This window comes from Lissotriton vulgaris, chromosome 3_2 (genome assembly GCF_964263255.1).
Source record: "Lissotriton vulgaris chromosome 3_2, aLisVul1.2, whole genome shotgun sequence".
Lineage (NCBI taxonomy): Eukaryota > Metazoa > Chordata > Amphibia > Caudata > Salamandridae > Lissotriton > Lissotriton vulgaris.
The window spans coordinates 19,686,411-19,702,552 of record NC_141690.1 but is presented as its reverse complement, the minus strand read 5'-3'; the positions used below and the strand labels follow the sequence as shown (position 1 = coordinate 19,702,552).

Below are 16,142 nucleotides of genomic sequence, written 5' to 3'. Positions count from 1 at the left end.
TGATGTCTGTGGGTGGCGTCCTTGTGTGCTGCGTGGTTGTCCGGTGTGCAATTGTGGAGCTATATCTTCTCCAGTTTCCGGCATTCGCGTTTGGAGGTCTGGAGCTCGGCGGTGAACCAGGTGGCTCTCTTGCTCGCGTGGCTGTTGGAGGGTTTCTTGAGCGGGGCGAGGGTGTTGGCGCAGTCGTCGATCCACTGTCTGAGGGTGCGGGCTGCGGCGCCTGGGTCGGTGGGGTCGGTGGGTGGGGTCTGGGCAAGGGTGGTGATCAGCTGGTCTTCGGTGACTTTGCTCCAGCCGCGACGAGGCGGCTGCTGGGTGTTGTAGTGCATGGTTGGTTTCTTGAAGGTGAAATGGATGCAGTGGTCGTCGGTCCATTGGAGATCAGCCGTGTGGTCGAAGGTGACATGGGAGCTTGTGGAGAAGACGGGGTCCAGCATGTGGCCGGCTGCATGGGTGGGTGCGGTGATGAGTTGTTTGAGGACAAGGTTGGCGAAGTTGTCGATCAGGGTGGCGAAGTTTGTGTTGTTGTTGTTCTCAAGGTAGAAGTTCAGGTCCCTGAGGAGGATGTAGTCCGTGGAGGCGAGTGCGTGGGTGCTGGCGAGGTCGGCGATGGAGCCGCTGAACTGAGCCCAGGGTCCGGGGGGCCTGTAGATGAGTGTTCCTTTGAGGGTGGTGTTGGGGTGGGTGTGGATTCAGAAGTGCAGGTGTTCGGAGTTGTTGAGGGTGTCGTCTGCGTGGGTGGCGACCTTGAGGGTGGATTTGTGTACAATGGCTATTCCTCCTCCGGTTCCATTGGCGCTATCCCTGCGGGTGACCTTGTAGCCGTCTGGAATGGCTATGGCGATTTTGGGCACCGAGGAGTCGTTCCACCAGGTCTTGGTCAGGAAGGCCACGTCTGGGGCAGAGGTGTCCTGCAGGCCCCAGAGCGCGACGGCATGTTTGCGTGCGGAGCGGGTGTTGAGGAGTATGCAGCGGAGGTGGTTGGGTCCAGTTCTTGGGGGTTTGGTGGATCTGTCGCAGGTGAAGCTGCAGGTGCGGCAGGAGAAGGATCCGTGGTTCCGTTTCAGGGCAGCCTGGAAGCAGGTGTGGTATTGGCCTGTGTTGAGTGCGAGGAGGGTGGTGGCGTCATATTGGAAACTGGTGGCGTGTTGTTCACGGGGTCCAAGGGTTCTGGTGCTGGTCGCTGTCCAGGCATGGACGGGCGCAGACTGGCTTGCCTCTGGCACGCCCGCTGCGCGCAGCCGCTCAGCGGCCACCATTTAGGGCAGGGGTCTCCAAACCGGTCCTGGAGGGCCAGATCCATGCCAGATTTTTGGGATATCCTCATTGAGATGCATGTAGTAATTTTAACACCTTAACCGCGGTACGATTTACCACGGTGTGCTGAAGATTTTAAAAACCCACTTTACATGACGAGCTCAGCTCATCATCAGCATACGAGCGCAGTAGCTGATGACGAGCTGAGCTCGTCATCAGCAGCGAAGGGGTTAAAAATCTGGCATGGATCTGGCCCTCCAGGACCGGTTTGGAGACCCCTGATTTAGGGCGAGGAAGGAGAGAGGAGCTGCTGGGAGGCGGGAGAGGGGTGGCGAATGGGAAAGCGAGGGGGCGGCGCCGCAGGGGAGCAACGGCGGGAACGGCTGGGATAACCAGAAAAAAGGGGGGGAGGGAGGAGGGAGCAGAACGGCGATGAGGGCAAAATAGACAGAACACGAAGGGGCAGAATGGTACAAAGAAAAAACAGTTACTGTACAGTAATGGCAGAAAAAACAGTTACAGCGCAAACCAGGCGGCAGGGGCACAGGGGACAGCAGCTGCGAACTTGCAGCAGAATTGGCAGCAAAGGGGAGGGCCCAGACACACTGGTGGTGGGGTGCGGTGTGGGGGCGACCTGGCCTGCAGGTCAGTCAGTGCTGTAGACCCACTAGTAGCATTTAGTGTACAGACACTGGGTACCAGTAGTACCATTTTACAAAGTACATCCAAGTAAATGAAATGTGCCAAATGGGAGTAAACCAATACCACCATGTTTAAAGGAGACCCCACAACCACTTTAGCAATGGTTAGTACTGGTAAAGTGTGCTGAGCCCCAATGCCAACAAAACAAATTCAGCAAAACAGGAGGAGTAAAAGAAAAACATTTGGGGAAAGGTCACCCTAAGTCTGACAAATTTAACAGCCACTAATGAACTGAAAATAATGAACCCGACTCCATTTGTTTTGAGCATGTTAATAAAATGCCTGTACACCTTTCTACAGGCTGTGTTATCTGCTTCTCAAGTTGCTTTAGTTTTGAGATACAAACTTACTGTGAAATAACAGCAGTCAAAGAAAATTGTGTACAGAAAATACAATTGTTGAAACTAAGCAATTGTGCTGAAGATCTTGTATGTCATATAAAGTGGTGTTAAGAGCTTTTTCCATTTTATTCCAGGTCGTGGACTTGTACTGGGGAACAGACCCGGAAGAATGGGACAGCCCTGATCTGCAGAGGACACGCATGAGACTGTTGGAAGAGTGCCTGAGAACCTCTGCAGGTCCATGTTTTGTTGTGGGTATAACAAATAAAGCTCTATATTTAAATGCGTGTGTATTGTACGTGTATATGCGCAAAAATGTTTTTGTGTGTTTTTGCTTCCTTGCATTCCCACCAAAGCTAGAAAAGCATTAGTCCATGCTCTCATAACTCCCCACTTGGACTACGGAAATGCTCTCCTGATAGGTCTCAATCAGAAAGGCCTGCACCAGCTACAATGTATTCAAAATGCAGCTGCTCGAATGGTGCTAGGCCTTTCGAGAAGAACATCTACTAAAGCAGCCTTAACCAAGCTACATTGGCTTCCTGTCAAGGAAAGAATTAGATTCAAAAGCCTCGGCTATGCCCACCGAATAGCTCATAAAAAAGGCCCCATCTACCTCAGAAGCCTTCTGACCATCCATTGTCCGTTAAGAGACTTAAGATCATCAGGAATGATGCAATTCAAACTCCCTCGCATTACGAGAGCCAAAATGGGAGGTAAATCCTTCCGTTTTTTGGCCACTAAATATTGGAACGCCCTTCCACTACCACTTCGGATGGAACCTTCCGAAACACTATTTAGGGCCAAATTGAAACCTTTTCTATTCCCTAAATAATTGATGTCTGTACTCCCTCAGGTTTCATCTCCCTCAGTTTATGATTTGTAAGCAGTTAGCGCGGGGACACACAGTTTTGTGCAGCCAGGCGCTTTATAAATGTTTTTATTATTATTATTAATTTTGCATGATGTATGGATGCGGTTGTCTGTGTATGTATAAAAGGACACACATTTTTGCTGTCTTACTGTCATGTCCTTCCAAAAATGTTTTCACTTGCATCCCAGGTCATGCCTTTCATCTTGCCTAGCAATACACAAACTTTAACTTTAAAAGGTATTTTTAGTAATATAATGAGATGGTAGTATTAATCTGAAGTAATGGAGGATGCATGTATTGCATCCCCGCAGAATCGGTTTAAAGTGCTGCCATGTTGCTGCACAAAGCTTTCTTATGTCTTGCCAAAGCATTCACGTAAATGATGCTGTGTAGAGTTCAGCTTGGAATGACTGAATCTGAAATGATGCTTCTAGAGTGAAAATATGCACAAGTCAGACATCTTTAGTGCAGGTTCAAATGCCCTAATTAAAATGTCATTGAAAGAGTTAGTTTTAAACTTCAATGAGCAAAGGCCCTCATTAGGAGAGGCCCGGAATTTTTGTTGTTGTAATACATAGGTCAAAGTTCCGATATGTATTGGGGGGGGGACGCCCAAGGGCAGATTTACAAGGAACTGATGCATCTGCATAGATGCGTCAGTTTCCTTACGCCAGCGAAAAAATGTCCTTGTGCCACCATGGATGCGCTGTATTTACAATACAGTGCTCCGTAGCGCAAGAATTAACAGATGTGTCAGAAATTCTGACACATCTGCTGGCCCAAATGTGATGCATTGCTGGAGTTGCTCATTAAAATGACACACGTCAAGCAATGTGCCACAACAGATAGGTGAATCCATTCAAAAAGCCCTGTGTCATTCCTTACGCCTGGTCTGAGGAGGCGTAGGGATTCTGACGCAGTTAGGGCGTAGAATGTGGGAACGCCCACCCTGCATACATTATACCTGACGCAGGTATAATGTGACGCAGGGCTTTGCAACGTGACGCGTCTCCCTACATGTGTCACGTTGTAAATTGCCCGCATTGTTTGCGCTACCGTTGCATCAAAAAAGTTATGAAACGCCAGTACAAGGAGGCACAAGGGCTGGTAAATTTGCCCCCCAATATTTATAGGAACATGTGGTTTGGTGCAACAAGCACAAAAGGCTGCATGTTATTCCCCAAATGTTCTTATTGGCATCTATTTATTGCACCTCATAAATTTCAATAGGGCAGAGTAGGATTTTATCAGGTACGAAAGACACATATTCACTCGTAACGGGAGCGCAGGAGGCCTGTAAAAGACCTGATTGCAACTGCCTGCTAATTACGATCGATGCTCCAACACCTGTTTGAGCAGGGAACATATTTATAAGCAGAATGTTGTTTATCACATCAGGGTATTATTGACGAGGATAAACTTCCCACCCTTAATTACATTTTATCAAGATAAACTTGCCAGGATTTAACAGGGGATACAGGGAATTATATTTATCAGGACTTGCAGAGTTAGATGCAGGAAGCACAAACATCTGCATGTTTCCCCCCAAAAATTAGAACAGGCGATTAATATCTCGTATTATAAGTTCCTACCACCTCAGATTTTATAGCGTTTAATAATGTCCGCACCCTTCACGGTTCACTTGTAATAAAGCCGCCAATAAAGTAACACCATCCTAGACTGTTTAAGTTCCACAGAGCTAAGTGGGGTCATAAGGTGAGCTTCTAGTCCATTAAAGCAACGCAACATTCCTAAAACGGGAACAAGTGCGTCATCCGAGGGGTACACATTTGCATGCTATTTCAGCATCTGATATTTAACATATAGGTCGTGCAGAGTTTAAAAACAGAAGCCGAGAAAACTCATCGAGTGTGCGGTTGGTTAGCTGTGAAATTGTAGTTTCTGTCAGGAGGTTCAAGCGGCTCTGGAACCAGGTGTGCGCGAGGCGGGGCGGACGCAGGCATACACCGTGAAGGAGCTTTGATAGAAAGTAAACAATGAAGGGGGCCTTTAAAGATGTTTCTTCTGGCAGCATTTTTTTTAAACGCTGTCAAATATCCCGTAGACCTTTATTGAGGTGATTTTGTTGACAGCACACCCACTCTAAGACTCGAACCAGGACCACTGACGTTACAGACCTAGTTGCAAACTCTTCTCTGCACGTTCCCCAACAAAGAAGAAGGGGGTTATTCACAGTTGCACGTGTTGCTGTGAGTACATGTCACTTTTGTCACAAACTATATAGAAGTGAACAGCTCTTTTATGCGCGCGTTTTAAAGGCAGGTCTCAATATACAGACAAAATTGAACAGCGTGTAGTGGATTCCCAAAGTGAACTCACTTCACTGTCAATGTGTTTGTATGTGCAAGTGTGAGTTCGTGCACACGGTGACATGAGGTGCCAGGTCCTGGTCTTGGGAAAAGGACAGGCAGAAAATACAGATGGGGCCCTGCAATCTGTAAGAGTTTAAGGCCCAATCCATAAAGATGGAGAGATAATTCTGTAAACTATACAATGAATAAGTTGTCTTCTAAAAATGTGTGTAGGTAACTACCTTTGGGTTAAACACCAACATTCCCTTGGGGTTCAGGCATAAAATATGTGTCAACAAGTACACCCAGAATTCTAATATTCACACACAATGTTGATTTGCACTTTTTTTAACTCTACACATGAGCTGAATACATTTCTCATATATAGTATTAGGAAAATTATGGACCTAGGTATTGAGTTTAATGCATTTGTTTCTTGTTACCAAGATTGTTATTCATATTCAAGGTACCCCCTCAAACACCCATCCCATGAAACAGGACATAGAGATAACGTTTTCCTCACTTATTGTATCACTTCCTCCTTCTTTATCTCATTGTTTTAATCAGTGTAAGTGTAAAATGGGAACCCATTTTTATTTTTCGTATACACAAAATGATACTAATTTGAGGGTGGTAACCTAATTTAAAATATTTTGACCACTTTTCTGACTCACTCCGATAAATTTGCCTACTCTTCTAATGTAAGTCAAAATATAGGTGCATAATGTATGCATGCATGTGTGCGTCACTCATATGCGTTCCTCGTATCAAATGCACTCAGCAATAAGCTAAAATAGTTTAGAAAAAAATATTTTTAAGACATGATGTCTGCCACCCCAGAACGACTATTGTAGACTCATTACTTTATTTTCTGTCAGATTTAGAGGGATCTATAGCTATGTAGAACAATATTATTAGAAACCACATTGCAATATTAAAGAACCAGTTGCAATGTAAATAGGCCTAACCTTAGCAAGCCCGCAAAGTCTAAAGCTGACCGGCATAATTGTGAAAAAAAGGTATTTAAAAATAAAGCGTTGCAGGAATACATACATTTTTTTTATTTAAAAAAAATGAAACAAAAGCTAAATTTGACCTACTAGTCCTGGCACTAAAAATGACTCGATTTTAGGCAGACGTATGCATGGGAGAATCAGTGGCGGAAGTGGGCCCCGTCCCCAGTCAAAACCAGTTCTGTTCTCTCTGGTGCAGCTTCCTTGTTGGAAGAATTTGAGACAGCATTGTGAAAAAGCAGGCCAGGTGCATTCAGGTGAAAGGAACCCCCCCCCCTACTCTAAATGCAGCCGAGCTCTATTCAGCCCAGGCCTGACTCATTAGGCTCTCTAGAGCCGCTGATCCTCCAAACCCCTTGGCCCTCCAAACCCAGCCAGTCAATCCACATCCTAGCAAAGGCAGACTGGATGGCTAAACAAGAAAATACCTACTTTCTGAAAGTAGTGTTCTCAAACACAGAATGTAAAAATCACCCTCACTGAAAGATGCATTTTAACATCCGGAGCTCAGGCATACTAGATTTTACTAGTGGGATCACTGACATAATATTGATTACACTAATATAGAATTACACAAAAATCGAAGATAAAATATCGAATACAAAAATATCAAATTCCTATCTACAAACAGGTAAGTACAAAAATATCGAACAAAAAATATAGTTAAAAAAATATAAATATCGATTTTTTTAAACGTCTTAAAAATAATTAACTAAAATATACTTAAAAATACTTAAATAACCTTTAAATTATTAAATAATTAATTTAAGTTATAAAAAAACATAACATTTTATTTTTCAAAACACACATATATATATATGTATATATATGTATATATATTCCCAAAACAGTCCACTCCAGTCAGGCTAGACAGAAGACCAGCACACCATACCATCGGTTTCCAAAGTTATTTATTTCAAGCCCCTACCCCCACAACAGACGCGTTTCGCCAGAAGGCTTCGTCAGTGTTCACCCGTGTTACAATGCAGAACGCCATTTAAAGCCGACTCGTCATGAACATCAATGACGGTTTACCATTTTCGGAATACAAATCTTGGCGGCCATCTTGTAATGTGCAAATATCGCAAAAATGTAAACATTTCATGGTGTTCTTAATGACATAAAGTGCTCAGTGCGAATTTAAAAACATTAGGTAAGCAATGAATACATTTTTCCAAAGTGCAAGCATGCTTCATTATCGTCAAACACAGATATACCCTGCCTATTGCGATATGTGTGTTCTGTCTCTCTCACATTGTATTTTTCACATTGTTAACGCATATAGGCAGTTATACTTTATCATATTTGCGCCCTGGATGGGCTAATGCAACCCTTCTGAATCTGTACAATCAATTTGGCCCTGAATGGGCAAGGATCCAAAAAGGGGGGTAAGGATGAGGGAGTCTCTTAGAGAGTGCGGAACAGCAAGGCCTGTCTGAGAAATGTGGAATTTGTTTGATGTTACACAATACATAGTTGTTATTCCAGATGTACCCACATCTCCTCATTGTTGTTCAAACCCCAGGGAACTGTAGTTTTTAACCCGATTATGTATTTTGACTCTAAGGTGCAGAGTCTTTTTTCTCTGTCACCACCCCTCTCGCTGCGTTCCACCTGATCAATACAATAAAAGCTTAACAGATCCCTGTCGCTTTTGTGGAACTCAGTGAAGTGTCTCGCTACGGGGTTTACTATTGCCCGTAGATGTTCAAGAATTTGCATTTTAGCAGGCTTGATAGTGCTGCCTATATAGCGTTCTCCACAGGGAAAAAAAAATGTATATATATATATATATATATATATACATATATATATATATATATATATTAACATAATATTAATAAAAACACATACAATATTTTTACCGTAGGATAGCAGGAGGGTAAAATTTACTATTACCACTCCAGTGAGTGCAACAGTAGGGAAAACGTTGGATAGCGTAGGGGTAAAAATTACTATTCCCACTCCAGTGAGTGCAACAGTAGAGAAAGCGTTGGATAGCGTAGGGGTAAAAATTACTATTCCCACTCCAGAGAGTGCAACATTAGGGAAAGCGTTGGACAGACTAGGGGTAAAAATTACTATTCCCACCCCAGAGAGTGCAACAGTAGGGAAAGCGTTGGATAGCGTAGGGGTAAAAATTACTATTCCCACTCCAGTGAGTGCAACAGTAGGGAAAGCGTTGGATAGCGTAGGGGTAAAAATTACTATTCCCACTCCAGTGATTGCAACAGTAGGGAAAGTAAATACTTCATATATTATTAAAAATATATATATATATATTAATACCAATACAAAATTAATTAAAAGTAAATGCCAATTTAATATAATATAATAATTAATCAATTAATACAAATAAAAATTAATTATTAAAATGTATTACCTATTAATACAAAATAATTACCAATTAACAATTAATTAATTAGCAATTAAAAATTCTTTAACAATTAATTAAAAATGATTACCAATAAATAAATTAAAATATTTAAATAACGTTTAGTTGAAGTTAATTTCTTTGTAACCATTTTGTAAATGGTTACAAAGAAATTAGCTTAAACTAGGGCACCTGCTGTAACCCTGTGAGTGCTTCATGTACTTCAGTTTTTGAAAATTCGCCCCGCATGCGATTGCTTGGATTTTTCTGCAATTTTGCGAGATTCGCGGAACGCGAAAATGCAGCAAATCCGCAAATTCCGCGAACGGAACGGATTTTACGCCCATGCTTAGTACTATTCAAATAAAACTTTATGTAATGGTTCTTTTTTTATTTTAAAACTTTCATTACACATCTAAGGGGTGTCTCTTTTTTCTTCTCTTTATTTTTCTGTATATTCAATTGCATTTTCTTGAATTTTTTTTTATTAACCATTGTGCCAGCTTGCTAAGGGCAGACCTATTGGATTTGTGTGTGTTCTCTTCTTTAAAAAATAATGAAAACATTTGTGTCTGACATAATATTCCTGATGGGTGTGTCTGTTGCTTAAAATGTTTATGAAATCGAATAAAAGGTACATTTTAAAAGAAAACTGTTCAATATTTTAACATATATTAAATGAAAAATACCTGCATTTAGAAAAAGTGTATGCTTATGATGTACCTAAACTATATTGAACATATGAACTAAACATTATTGTTGTGGTATACTAATTATAATGACAGATGAACAAAACAAATGATGATAGTGTACTGAACTGAAATTGGAAGAGAAAACTATCAGTGGGCAACAGGGCAGTGACAATATAAGATATCAGAAACAGCAAAGGTTTCCCCCAGCTTATGGCTTTTAATGGGCTCTCTGTCTCTTCGTATATGGGAAGAAGGCAGAATGTGCATGAACACACATGTGTGCACCTCAGAGGAAACACAGACTGGACGTCTCTGGCATCACTGTTGCATTTTTTCCAATGACAATGCTAGTATAACACAGATCAGAAAGGGCACATGCAGAAAATAGATCTTCTACATTTGGGAGTAGAGAAAAGCCTGAAGAAACTTACAAATGATTGAACCTGGCATGGGACATACAAGTTTGACAGTTCTGGGCATTGAGGGGCTCATTCTGTCTCCTACACAACCTGAGTGGTAATTGACCATCTGGTAAATACTGATATCTCAGGATGCGGTATTTACTAGGCTTGCACAGAGCACACTATTGTGAGACTCAGAACTGCAGGTAAGGCAGCATTACTGCTTTTGATCTCCTTTCATGGTTCTCACAATCAGGGCCGGACAGTCCTTTCATTCCATCATGCATTTACCTGTAGGTTGGTGAACAGGAGAGTCTTTAAGAGCAAGAAAGAGCGGGGTGGGACAGTGGTGGCTCGCATAGGGCATGCTGCGGGGCGGTGTGGCAGAGGAGGGTCAGGGTTGGGGGCCAGTAAGTTCGGACATACGACGTGATGGAGGAACCTAATATTTACTTTCCTCCGTTCCGTCGTATGTCCGAATTTACTACCCCCCACTTTACCCCTCCCCCGCCGCACCCACCGCCCTGCAACAAGCCCTATGTGAGCCGCCACCGGGTGGGGATATAGAAAAAAGACAATCAGAGAGGGAGCAGAGAGAGAGGATAAAAGGAGAGTGAGGACGGATGGATTATATGACAAAAAGAAAGGAGTGGGATTGGTTTGAGCATTTTTACCAGACCTGCTTTTGGTTCCCCATTCCGACCTTCCTCAAAATCAGAACGTACAGTGCTTGTCCACACTTTTTGTGGCAGGTTTTATCATGGGCTGCACCAGTTGTAATCCTAATGAAAGTTCAAACTTGAGTGGCTGCCTAAATCAAGTCTTTTTTAAGGAAGGGAATGAGGCCTTTACTCAAACACTATCCACTAAATAGATAGTGAAATGGGAAGGCTAAATGGGCCAAGGTCTGCTTCAAATTGGTACATTTCGGAGTGGTCAGTATATGGTTTATTTGACCGGCATTGCACCAATATTTTAAAGTTGTCAGGCACTGTATTTGTGTTGTCCCACCTGGTAATTCATATGAATGTGCCTCGTTCTCGTGACATTCACCAGATACATGCACGCTTTCACATTGAAAACTTATTTGAATAGCTCCTTTAATAGACGTGCTTCTATTTTGGGCAAAAGCAAAAATAGACAGGTAACAGACGTTTCACTCTGAAGAACATTTTGTTCTTCTTATAATAGTTTTCATTGTTTCTAAAGAATACACACATTCATCAATACCAACAAGACACACAAACCTGAAAGTGGCTGATTTTTTTTTCCATATCTATTTATTTTCAAAATGATTTATACATCTGTCCGGTCTGCATTTTCCATGTTTGTAGTTTTTATTCAACTCAGTTTTCTTTCTGAGAGTGATTTACAATAACGTTATTGACGGAGCTCAGGATATGGGAAAACTGAGATGGAAACCTCCACTGCTGTGGTTACACCCTGAAAAGTGCTTCCAGCACGCAAATCTCACAGGAGAAGTGTTATTGTTATTAGGTTTAATACATTATTTAAAAATAGCACGTAAGGACTTGCTTTCAACATATTGTACTGCTATATTTTCTCATCTCGTTCCTTTTGAAATATAGCAACTATACCGCCATTTTCGGGTGTTGTGAACAGCAATGGAAACTGCATTGTCATCTTTAGTACTGCTCGTTAAAAAGCAACTTGTAGTTTTAACTCCAAGTCATTTATACGGTCCTTTGTGGAAGGAGGTTTTGTATTTTCAACAGAACCCCAGTGCTCTCTGTAAGTATAATGACTCGCCTGGGAATGAGAACTCTCAGCTCTTTTATTGTCTGTAGCAAAAACAACAGTGAGGACTAGCTTTCAGGGCAGTGTAAAAATCTCTTGCATTGCAAAAGGTAGGTTTGTTGGAAAAAAATGTAAAAAATAACTTACAACTAAATTAACATGCTAGGGGTCCCTGAATATAGTGGAAAATGTGTTTCTGTAAAAAAAAAAAATCGTCTTTGCTATTTTTGAGAATGTATAAAGCTTACTTCACTTCAATTGGATACCTTGGTTATCCCCTATTTATAGTGATTTGTTCCATTTCGTAAAGAATATATATGTAACTGCGGGAATTGAGATTTTGATCTCTTATCTGATCACCTAGATACCTATCTCATTGAGTCCCTTTTTGGATCGGTTATTGACTGTCATTGAGTAAAAGGCAAACCCACACAGGTTAAATCAACCCCATAGACTGACGCAACTCTAAAGAACCACTTACAACTGTAAAAGTTTAAAGGTTTATTATAAAACCAAAATCAGTTGCAAGTACAAGCACCTCAATATAAGGTTCAACAGGTATACAGGTACAAGAAGGAACATGAATTCCCTAAGAAACCTCAATCTACAGAAGAAAACAATCAAAACTAATTCAAAAATCAATAAGTTGAATATCATTGACACAAAGTGGATCTTAAGCGTCATTTACAGAAGAGAAATGAAACAGGTTAAGCTGTCCCTACTCTATGCTAGATGACATCCCTACTCAGCAAGTTCTTTACCTAAAAAGGTGTCAGCCGTTTGACTTCCGAAGAAGCGCAAACTCTCTTAGTCTCAGATGGAAACCTATGTCGCATAGCAGTACCCTTTCTGCCTACCCATCCGCTCTCTAAGGATCCTCAAGCCATCTGCTCTGCCTTCTCCCCGGGGTGCTGTCCCTAATACAAAATCACAGTATGGGTGGAACGCCCCTTTGAGACGCCCACCACGTACACATTTCACGTGGTCCTGCTTCTGGTTTTTTCCATAGTTTCGTTTCTTTGAATCGTCTGTTAAGTTGACCTTGCTTCCCAGGCGCCGTCTCCATCGTGCTGGTATCCCCATGACATTCCGGTCGACTCCTCCAGACCCGAGCCTATCTCCTCAAACAGAGCTCTATTCATTACATTTGTGATTGGTACCCCCCTCGCACCTGGAAACAGACACTTCGAAACAGGGCCCCAAATTCCAAGCTTCCCTTATCTCACTAGGCCGTAAAACTTCGACCAGCATTGGCAATTTAATTTAACGAGACTTTTGACTCTTGGCTCGCACGTGCAGATCAAAGCTATCCCCCTATCTCTCCAAGCCCACTAAATTATATGCAGTGGACTGCACTTTGTGAACTCTTACTTCTTTAGCTAAAAACAACATGGTAACACAACACTCTATAATTATACAAAACTCTTCTATAAGATATGGCTTTTAACACACACATATATAAAATAAGCAAATCATTGAATAATATCAAATCCATGTTACATGAAAGATACAATTGTATATTTTCGTTCTAACACAGTGCTATGTGGTCTGCACGTTTCTTCATTTACGTTTCATCTCTTTCTCCGTTTTATAACTGCATTCATGAATTCTGTTTAGCACGTTCTAATGTTCCTAAGCATTTTCACACATTTCTACATTAGCCCACTATGTATACGGGCCTTTCTAATTCTAATAAACACTCTAGAGTAAACACAGATACATATTCTCACTCTTTAAGTTACATAAGCTAACTTTACGCTATAGGCTTGTGAATATGATGCAGACATGATTTTCATTCAAATTGCGCTCTCTCAGTTCCCCCCTTTGATGACCTCTAGGGGTCATCACTAATATCTCAATTTGAATAATTTACACAGAACTGGTTGCAAGACTCCCCCTTTTTATCGTTTTGAGAGCTCTCAAACTTCTATATTGATGATCTTGCATAGCAGCTAACCTCCTTTCTTGCTCTCTCATGGATCTTTGCAACCTTCTTGATCTATACCATTTATACAGCCTCACTAAACCCCACAATATAATTATGCAAATCAATATTATGAAGATAGGCTTCAAGATGTACCAAACAAAGCTTTTTCTGAGATTTGCAAACCAACCTCCAACTTTACCCATTCCATGACCTACTTTTTCCCACACATTTATTTTTGTTAAGTCTTCGATTTCTTGATGTATCTTAGTAATATTCTGTATAACCTTCTCAAGAGGTTTTGAATTGTCTGGAATGTAAGTGCAACATTCCTGGACCTTCAAAGTCTTACAGACTCCGCCCTCTTTTGCTAGCAAAACGTCTAAAGCAAGACGGTTCTGAAGAACCATTGCCCTAATCGATTGCATCTCTCCTTCCACTAGCATCAATGACCTTGCAGTACTGGCAGACAATCTATCTACAACTGTAGCTAATCTCCTGATCTTGACATCATTAAGTATCAACCCTAAAAGAGGAAACATGGCTCCAAATACGTCTCCAACTACCTCAGCATCTCCTACATCCCTTTTCCCTCTTGCCGAAGCCTTTCCCTCTATGATCTCTAAATCCTTTGCATGGTATATTTTGGGGAAGACAATTGCCAAATAACATGAACCATACCAATTGTCAGGCAATTTTACATAGGCATTTCTTCCACATACAAAATATACATTAGGAATCACCTGCATCCCTTTCATGAAATCTTTCGTGTAATATTCTAACCGAAAAGCATGTTCACAACTAACTTCACCTACAAATACACTCTCATAATATGTCTTGCTTCGGGTCAAACATAACTTTCCTTTCTGTGTTCTATCTAAAGCTATTGGACCATTACTACCCTTCTTTTTGTGTGCCTTTTCCTCTTCGTTCCAATCTGTTTTCCATTGTCCTGACATTTTCAGAATCTTCTGCCTCCTGTAACGGTCATCAACTTGTCCAATGAACTTTTTCTCGATCTCTGACACTTTGCAAGTCAGATTATTTCGGCGTGCATATGAAGTATCCAATGTATCCCAAGGAAGGAAGAATTTAGCTAGTCTATCTTCCTTTTTGCAGTAGTCCCACTTATTCATTTGCTTATAATTCGGGACTTCAGGCAGTACCGAATCATAATTTGAAAAGTAGTACTCAAACCCTTCTCGACCATAAAATATACTGAGCAATAAACTACATGTTATCCCATATGTCAGTGGAAGATGATGATATCTGATGCCTTCATCAACGGAAGCCGGCAATTGCATGCAGACATAACAATCTTTGGCCTCCATGGCATCAATATACTCGTACAATAACTTGGCATATGCGTTTGTCCTGAAATTTCCCTGCGACTCATCTATGTGTAACCTACGGGCTTCATCTGCCAGTAACGCCTTTTCACGTATCACATTGCTCTCCTCTTTCTTTCCAACAAGAGCAGGTTTCAAAGTCGTTACAGGCTTTACATCTGTTGTCTCAGTTACACTTGCATGTCCCACTATGTAAGATATGGTAACTACTATGATTATGAGAGAAATTACTACTGCTATAAGTGTACCTATTATGCATTTGGCTCTACGGGTCGGACTGCCGGTCTCCATGTTATCAGACAGCGTAGCTTTTTCTTTTTCTCTAAGAACAAAGTCCTTTCGAGGTCTTCACTCGGCTCACATTGATTTCTCAGTCTGTGAAACACTCTTAACCAACAAAGTCTCTTTTCAACAAAGTCTTAGTTTTTCAGCAACAGACAGCCCTAACCCTTCTCCGTCCTCTAAATGAAATCCCTAATTTTCTTCTTCTTTCCACTAGGCACTAGGTTATCTTCTTTCTATCTGGTTTGATTACAAAGTTCTTTAAGTATCTACAATAATTCTGGTGCCAGCAGCTCTAATGGCATATTCCAACAGTTCCAAACGAAGGATGGTTTCTTCATGTGCTGGTACTGGATGACCCAAGGTTGGAAATTCTAATCTATTCAGCACCAGGTCCTTGATCCGACTTAGGTACAGGGGGACGGGGAGAGTGAATGTCAGTAACCCTTCAGTTTTGATTCCAGGTGTCAACAGCCGTACTTCCACCGTTACAATTGGATCGAGATTGGTCACCTGCACTTCCCTCACCCTCCCGGATCTCTGTCCCCAAGACATCTGCTGCTAGGTAGGTCCACTCAGGGGTGGCGTATCTTCTGCAGGGCACACGTACCCTCCTTGATCTTCTTGGACTCTCGGAGCCTGAGTCCGTTGCACCTTCGTCTAGATCTGAGTCTTCAGAAATCGGGACAAGGGTTCTTTCTGGATTTGCTCTCAGGCTGGACCTTCGCCTTCTTTCCGGCCAGCTAGCTTCTCCACTCCTTGTCCTCCTGCTCCTTGTTCTTGCACTCGTCTCTTGACCACTTACAGCTTGGTCAGTGTCTGACTCGAACTCCCAGCTGCTTTCTCCCTCTGAGGCGGCTTCA

At 42.0% G+C, this 16,142-nt stretch overlaps 1 protein-coding gene across 1 annotated transcript in view; it reads left to right on the top strand.

Annotated features, from left to right (window-relative positions):
• Positions 1-16,142, top strand: part of NWD2 (NACHT and WD repeat domain containing 2) — a 715,806-nt gene that overhangs the window by 342,100 nt on the left and 357,564 nt on the right. Inside the window, exon 3 of the mRNA XM_086964001.1 lies at positions 2,435-2,551. Coding sequence (XP_086820127.1) covers positions 2,435-2,551 — 117 coding nt within the window. The remainder of the gene's footprint in view (positions 1-2,434; positions 2,552-16,142) is intronic.